This window comes from Pelodiscus sinensis, chromosome 12 (assembly GCF_052426305.1).
Source record: "Pelodiscus sinensis isolate ZL-2025 chromosome 12, ASM5242630v1, whole genome shotgun sequence".
Lineage (NCBI taxonomy): Eukaryota > Metazoa > Chordata > Testudines > Trionychidae > Pelodiscus > Pelodiscus sinensis.
In genome coordinates this window covers 23,068,685-23,076,846 of record NC_143063.1, presented here as the reverse complement: position 1 = coordinate 23,076,846, position 8,162 = coordinate 23,068,685, and the positions used below count along the sequence as shown (strand labels likewise).

The window sequence follows — 8,162 nt, the reverse complement described above, 5'->3', positions numbered from 1 at the left end:
TCCCGAGCAGCTTATCCCCTTCCGTGCCAGGGTACAGGAGCGGTTCAGTGCAGCTCGTTGTATTCATTACGCAGCTGGTCTGGCGCGCACGGGAGCTGGCTCGCTGCTGAGCATTTCGTGTTTGCACAGACTCGCGTTTCTGCGGCGTTGGGAGGCGAATGACGGGCCCGCCCCGGGCGCGCGTGTCCGTGTCCCGCTGGGCGCGGCGCGGGGGCTTCGCCAGCAGGGGCGGCTCAGTCGGCCCGTGGGCTGCAGCCACCGCAGCGCCCAGTAGGGGGCGGCAGAGGGCAGCGCGCGGCCGCTTGTCCCCGCCGGCGGCCCGTAGCAGGGCGAACGGCGCAGGCCGGCGGACCGTGGTCCGCGCCCGGCCATGGCCTCCGGCAGCGCCATCCAGATCCCCAGCCGCCTGCCGCTGCTGCTCACCCACGAGGGCGTCCTGCTGCCCGGCTCCACCATGCGCAGCAGCGTGGACTCGCCGCGCAACATGCAGCTGGTGCGGAGCCGGCTGCTGAAGGGCACCTCGCTGAAGAGCACCATCATCGGCGTGATCCCCAACACCAGCGACCCGGCCTCCGACAGCGACGAGCTGCCCCCCCTGCACAGGTGCGCCCGCTCCCCCTCCCCCACGAGCTGCCCCGCGCGCCTCCCGCCCCCTCCCCTGCCCGCCAGGCACCCCCGTGTTGTGCACCGCCTGCCCCCTCCCAACTCCCTGCCCAGCCGGGCTCCTCCGTCCTCTGTCTCCCCCCCCCCCCCACACACACAGCCGCCACGCATCCCCTGCCTGGACTGATCTACCCCCCTCCATGTGCCCTCTGCCCCCGCCCGGCAGGGTTTTCCATCCCCTGTGACATCCCTTCCACCTTGCTTGGGACCCCTATTACCTGCCCCCTTGCCACCCACCCACTTCCTTGGCTTGGCTCCTCCATTCCCTGCTCTCCCCTCATACCAAGCTAGGCTCCCTCATGATATCTCCCTACCTGGCCAAGCTCCCCATTATCTGCCTCCCTGCCTCACACTTGGGCTCCTCCATTTCCTGCCATACAGGCTCCTGCCTGGTGGGACCTCCCTGTTCCCTGTCTTCTCCCCATCACTCATACTTCTACCTGGCCACCACCTAGTTCCCTGCCCTTCCTCTGCCACACACTCTGTGCTCAGCTGAGCCTCCTTGTCCCCTGCCCAACTCCCCCCTCTACCCCCACTAATATTGGTTGGAAAGCGGTTGGCAAAATGTTAGAGAGGGGCTAGAAAAGCATACAATGGTTATGTTTTTAAAATGAATACTGGGACATTTAAAGAATATGGTATTTATTCATGAGTTATGTTTTCTCTCATTTGTAATGTGATTGGGCTTGATCCTGCAAACATTTACACACCTCACTGCTTTCTTAGTTGTCTCATGAGCAAAATAGGTTGCATCCATTGGGACATTTCCTGTGTATAAATGTAAGATACAGAGGGCCTCCTTGAGTAAGCATTGACAGGAACCATCATTTTCCTTTAATAAGCACTGTACCTGATACTTCACAGACAGTGTTAAAGTTACTTAGATCAGTTATACCAATGCAATTCCATTGAAGTTAAATGGAGTAGCACCTGACTTAGAACAGTATGTGACTAGGGTTGCCAGGTGTCTGGTATTGACCCGAACAGTCCGGTATTTTCGCTTCCTGTCCAGTAAAAACAATTCAGAAAATACCGGACACCTGAAATGTCCTAAAATGTCCGGTATTTTCTTTTTTTTTTTTCTTGGCCAGGAGGCGAAAATATCAGACACCTGGCAACCCTACACATGCACAGCAACTGGGCCCTGCACTCCGAAACTCCCGCTCCTGACCCCCTGTTTACCTGGTTCTGTTCTGGCTCCATGAAGAAAACAAAATGGACACTGGCAAAAAGCCTAAAGAACTGAAGTCTTCCCTGGGTCTTAGCACTCAACTTCTCCCCTCTTGCTATCCCTATTCTGACTCTGCAGGCACTTGAAGCTGTTTTAATGCTGTTTTATTTTTTATTATTTTTTTGCTTAATAACTCCTTTTTTATTTTATGTTTGTCTTAACATCTTTGGTTCCCCCCCCTTTTTTCCCCTCCACAGAATTTTTTCCCCGGTGTTTTTTTTTGGGGGGGGGGGGTGTTTGGTATTTTTGGGTAAACCATCTGGCAACCCTGTATGTGGCTGAAAGAAGGCCCAGACTTTGTCAGAGATTTTAATCATTAAAAAGCAGCTCCTCAGGCGTGCATATTCTTTTGCACAAAAGTTAATTTAAAGCACATGAATAGTCTCAATGAACTGAGTTGGACTGTTTGTGTTCATCAAGTTTTGTGTCTGCACAGGTATGTAAGTATGGGCCCGAAGTTATGTTTATTTTTGTTAGCTTTGTTTCTTTTCTTAATGTTTTAGTTCGATTTCTTTTTAATGTAATATGAATTTTTGATTAAATATAAATGTTGAAAGTGAATTAGTTCAATTGTTGGGGTAAAATGCTCAGCTGAATGCTTGCAAATAACATGAATTTTTGGAATATTTTCATCAGGATTGGCACTGCTGCACTGGCCATTCAGGTGGTTGGGAGTAACTGGCCTAAACCACATTACACCTTGCTGATTACTGGCCTCTGCAGATTTCAAATCTTGCAACTGCTGAAAGAAAAACCATATCCCATTGCTGAGGTTGAACAGTTGGACCGACTTGAACAATTTACCAACCAGACTAAGTCCGAGGAGGAATTGGGAGAGCTATCAGAACAGTTCTACAAATATGCAGTACAGGTTAGTTGCTTTAATTCTCTAGCACTGTTTTTATTTATATAGTCAGAATTTGTACTTTATTTTTGAGTACTTCATAGTCCTTAAACTCTCTTGCTACAAAACAAGTGTTTAGAAAGGTTCTTTGACACAGTTCAAAGATCCTCTATGCTAAGATCCTGATCTTATATTGAACTTCATGTGGAAACATCCTATGCTATGCAGTTTGTTGCAGGATTTGGAATTAAATTATTTACCAGGAAGTAGCATTGCCTTTGTTATCTTATCAAAGACTGTCTTGAGCATTAAGTAGGCTTATCCCTAGATAGATAGGCTAGATAACATAAGTGTAGCCATACTTCATCATACCTGACTAAAAGGCACTTAGAAAATCACTGGCACTCATTTAGCTTGAGTTAAGTGCTCAGGCTTCCCATTAGAGATGTAAAGGGATAAGCAATTCATTGGTTATCCAGTAAGCATTGCCTTACTAGCATGCTTACTGGGCTTAACTGGGGCCTGGCTCTGTCAGAGCAGCTCTCCCCCCACCATGCTCAGACCAGTTAACTGGTTTCACATATAGTTGAACCAGTTAGGATTTTAAATGGGATTTTATATCCCTACTTCCTATACAGTTAATGGAGGGAGACAGATGCCTTAAAATAGGAGAACCAGTACAGCTACAAAAACACTGCATACCTACAATAAATAGGATTAACAGCATGATAGGTGTCTCCTTGGGCTGAGCTAGCTGATGGGAGAAGCCAAATAGAAGGGTATTTCCTAAACCCAGTCCCTATGAGAGGTCAGTGCCTAAATCCAAGCTGCAGGGAGGCACTTCCCTTTGTTTGAGATTCTTAGTTATAACCCCTCTCTTTATGTGAGAGAGCCCTATTCCAATCTCTGTCCAGCTGTGTGGGGAAAAGAGACATGAACAGGGGTCTGTCATCTAGGATTGCTCTAGCCCAGTGGTTCCCAACCACTGATCCATGGACCGGCAGTGGGCCATGGCACATTGCTGGGCCATGCCCCCAGCTTTTATTTAGCCCCGCCCACTGGGGTTCCCAGGCAATTTTCTTCTCACTCAGTTTCCCACGCAGCAGCAGGATGAGTGGGGGCGGCTGGCAGCCGGGTGTGCTGTGGCTGCAGCCAGGACCGCGGTGAGCCTTTCCTTATTGGGGCAGCCTCACCATGGCCCCAGTTCCAGCTCCGGCTGACTCAAGGTCCAATTTCCCTGTTCTAATGACTCTTAAAGTATTTATGTACAATGGAGTGGCTTCAATAGGAAAGACTAAAAGAGCCCTACATAACAATATCTATAGCTCAGTGAGAGAGTGCTTATCTGAGATTGGTAGATCCCTGATTCCCCTCAAGTGGAGATGGACTTGAACTAGGGATCTTCCATGACCCAGGTGAGTACCATAACCACTGGCCCAAAAGTTATGAAGGTGGCTTCCTCCTTCCCTCACAAGCTCTTTTGTGTTTCCTCCACTTTGTTATCCAATCCAGAAACAAGGTTATTAGAATGGGTCCCACAGGCAATTGAGGTAGAGGAATGCTATCTTCCCCAGATTCATGTATTGTTTTGGGGCTTAGATGTTTGGTTACCTGGAGAGAGCTGCAGAGCACATATACACAGGCAAAAACATAGACACAGAGAGAACATTTACTGCAAAAATGTAGGTGATTCTGGGAATGAAAATAAGTTATTTGGTGAATCTAGCCTTTGGATCAGCCATGGCTAGGGAGAACTTGGACACTGGGGAAAAAAAAAAGATGTTGGTAGATTAGTGTTGGGAGGCACTAGGTTGCTGGGGTGCCGTCTTTGAAATGGAATATGATACATGGGTGCTCATAGCTGGTGATAGTAAAGCATGGTTCTTTCCTGAAAAGCAACGAAAGATGGCATTGTGGGATTCCATAGACATTGTCTGTTTCCCAAGCCCCACTCCTTCCCACCCCGGCTCCACCCTCTCCCTCTACTATGGCACCCCATCCCCTGAGGACATGGAAAACAGAAATTATTGGAAAGTATTGTTTTTAAAAGAAGGATGTGGTTCTTGGATAAGTGACTAAAACAAGCATATTATCAGAAAGAAAAGAGCAGAATTAAACATGTAGTCCGTTTCATGCCAAAAATTATACAGTAGCACTATACATGGCACACTTCACTTGCTTCTTTGCTTATCCCTTTCCTCTATTTAATTTTTGACTGAATTGAGACTAAACTGAGGCAGAGACCATGTCGTTTTTGTGTTCTGTGTATCCTACTACACTTCCAAACACTGGATTAAATTATAAGTCTTTGATAGTAAAGCTGTAGAATCAACTTCTGTTTTCATGCAAACCTGTTGGCAGCATATGCATAATGTCTTTCAAAAGGTGTGGTGGTGGTGATGCTAGTCATCTTGATTTCAAGGACAACATTGACAATCCTATTTTGTACTAATGGGTCTCTGTAGATCAGTTTGAGAAGAATAGCATGGCCACAGACTCATTTGCCTAGTTGTGGTGATTTAGTTGCATACTGTTTTTGAGTCTGTCTTTTCAACAGTCCTCTGAGCAGCTGAAAATACAAAGTCATGGACTTGCATCCTTATTGCATGGTGGTATGGAATATGATCAATTGCTAGTTGCTCAAAGGTCGAGTCAGAATTTTTTTTTACTCAGATTTTATTTCAGGATGTTTTTGAAACATTTCATTTGCTCTTCATGCTTGTTATTCCCGCAGCTTAATTTGGTATTCAAGAATACATTGTGGCCAGTCTGTCTGTTGGGTACAGATAAAATGAGCCACGATGCTGACCAAACCAGATTTCTCTACAGATACTACGTTTTCTAGATATCAGGGAAGGAATTGTAAGTGTTCTCATCACATTTTATAAGATCAAAAGGATCTGGTACAATGTAAACAGGAGAGTTTTTATTCTTCCTTCCTAGTACTGGAAAAAGGAGGCTGTGCAAAGCACTAAGAACTATAATAATATTTAGGGCTGTCTCAAACAAGCAAAGAAACTGAAGTTTGGCAGTCCAAGTAGATGGGCTTACTGCCTTTTAGCTTGATGGTTTTGTTTTTTTTGCTGGTTGTAAAAAGTGCAAATAGAAATCTTTTCCTTTCAAATTATTCAATTATTTCTCAGTTGGTGGATATTCATCTTAATAAAATATGGACAATTCTTTTTTTCCCTATAAAAAATGAACACCAAGATTGTTCACTTTCTCGTTTCCTCCTTACAGCTGGTTGAAATGTTGGATATGTCTGTCCCTGCAGTTGCTAAGCTGAGACGTCTTTTAGACAATCTACCTAGAGAAGCTTTACCAGATGTTCTGACTTCGATCATCCGCACAACCAACCAAGAAAAGCTTCAGGTGCTTTAAACTTCTAGGGGAGCTAAGGGTTTAGTATTTACAGTTCAATCTGCTATTAAATCATTTCAGAATTAGTCATCTCAGGACATTATTAAGTATTAGTACTGTGACTGTACTTTAAACAATATTTCCACATTCAAAACTATTGAGCTGTCATTTTTGTATAACTGAAATTTGACTAATAGTTTACCTTAAGAGATCCACTGAATATTGGATTCTGAGTTTTTCTCTGTTCTAACTAAATAAACTAACTAAATTGCTTAAACTTATTGCTTATTTAGCTGTAGAGTTGGAACACTGAGTACAAAGGTTGCTGTTGTACCATTGTTTGTGTAATGGACCAAAATGCGTTAACCCCAGTTACTTTTGTAGATATTTGTTCAAGATTAGATTGCTTGAAGCATTGACTGTGGTCTCTTAAAAATGGGCATAAATCAAACTGCTGTAATTTCTTTGATGTACAATTACACTGTGAAAATGGCATAAAGATTTCATAATTAATAGTCTTAGTGATTTTTTTATCCAATTTGCTCTGTTCATAAGTAAAAAGTACTTGCTTTGTAACTGCCAATGAGGTAAACTAAATCTTGGATTTAAAATAACCCATCTGAACATTCTGCTTCATCCTTGCATGTAAATATTGTGCCATCAGAATTTAACTGAAAGTTCTCTTGATGCATTGGACCCCAGTTTGCTTGTCTGTAGCTGTTTTGACTTGCAAGTGCTAACAGTAATAATTTATTTCTATGGATACAGCAAGAGGTAGAAAGAGAGAGAACACAGTATATTCAGTATGTAAATGGCATATAAAAGAATTACCACAGTAAGCTGCAAAACACCAGTGAAAATGGATTTGCATGTGTTCTCTTTACTGAAGAGTTGAGTATCAAGGTTTTGCTTGGGCTGCCATAGGCAGGCAAGTGCATGTCTTGTGACAGTCATATGATGAAACAATACCATGTTGGCCAAAGCCCTAGAATTTTAGCTGGGTTACTGATTGAGCTGTTCCTCCTGTTGTGTGAGACAGGGCCAGACTTTCTCTGTTCTCATGGCAGGGCAAATAGGAGCCTTGTTACTGGTCTGAAGTGAAAATGCAGAGTGCAGCTGGTCCTTGTGTACAAGAGCATTTTTAACCCTTTTAATACCTGCAGGTCCCATCTTGGGGTATCAACAAGCCATATTTTTTCATTGCCTAGTAAGAGATGGGCTGCCTAAATATTCACATGATCAGTGGGAACAGATTTGGATTTCAAAATGAAAGTAAAGTAATAGATGCAATGGGAAAATAAACTAGAGAAGGTGAGATTTGTGAGATGGCTTACGGAAGAAGAGATCATTTCTCAGAGGGCTTGGTCCTGCCCGCAGGTTTAATAATTGAGAAATGACTTCTGATACAGGTTTGCTGCAGGGTCTCATTAAAAGAGAGGTGAAGGATAAGAGCGGCTTTATTTTTTCTTCCAGTTCCTTAATCATGCTGGAGTAATTAATAAGTCTTGAAGAATGATAGTGCCCTTTTAACCTTAAAGTGTTAAAAAACTCGGTAACGTAGAATTGTGCCCTAGAAATTTCTCCACTTTTACTCTTGGAATTTCCTCAAAGTAGGTACCAGCTAGCAAAAGAAAATAAGGCATTTAATACACAGCAATTTCAACCAGAAGTACTGCTGTTGTCCCTGTTTCTTTTGAAGATTTCTTCTACTCTCATTGTTTGTGTCTACATAGCGGCTGAGAGGATGATTCCTATCTTGGAAAAGACAGATGTGCATATCTCTACTCAAGTTAATGTGCTAAAAACAGTGAAGTAACCTCCGTAGCCTAGGGGTAGTTTATGCTAGTCACTCAAGTACATATCTGGTGGTTTGGGAATGATTGATTTTGAATGAGTGACTCAGGATGCCACCTGTGCTGCCCCTGCCACACTGCTATTTTTTGCATATTAGCTTGAGCAAAGCTGTGCATGTTTGTCTGTCAGTGCTGGGAAGCATTTTCCCAGGTGCTGTATAAACATACACATTAAGTTTTGTCTACTTTTTCTGTTGATATTGTGTGCTTC

The 8,162-nt window shown here is 44.0% G+C and overlaps 1 protein-coding gene across 2 annotated transcripts in view; it reads left to right on the top strand.

Moving 5' to 3' along the window:
* The first annotated feature begins 261 nt into the window (after positions 1-261).
* Positions 262-8,162, top strand: part of LONP2 (lon peptidase 2, peroxisomal) — a 94,835-nt gene continuing 86,934 nt past the window's right edge. The window contains exons 1-3 of one of the 2 annotated variants that reach the window (XM_075940219.2): positions 262-603; positions 2,531-2,765; positions 5,979-6,110. In XM_075940219.2, coding sequence (XP_075796334.1) covers positions 371-603; positions 2,531-2,765; positions 5,979-6,110 — 600 coding nt within the window. In that variant the 5' untranslated portion in view covers positions 262-370. Of the gene's footprint in view, positions 604-2,136; positions 2,331-2,530; positions 2,766-5,978; positions 6,111-8,162 lie in introns of those variants that run through there. The other variant, XM_006121177.5, reaches the window with a different exon arrangement.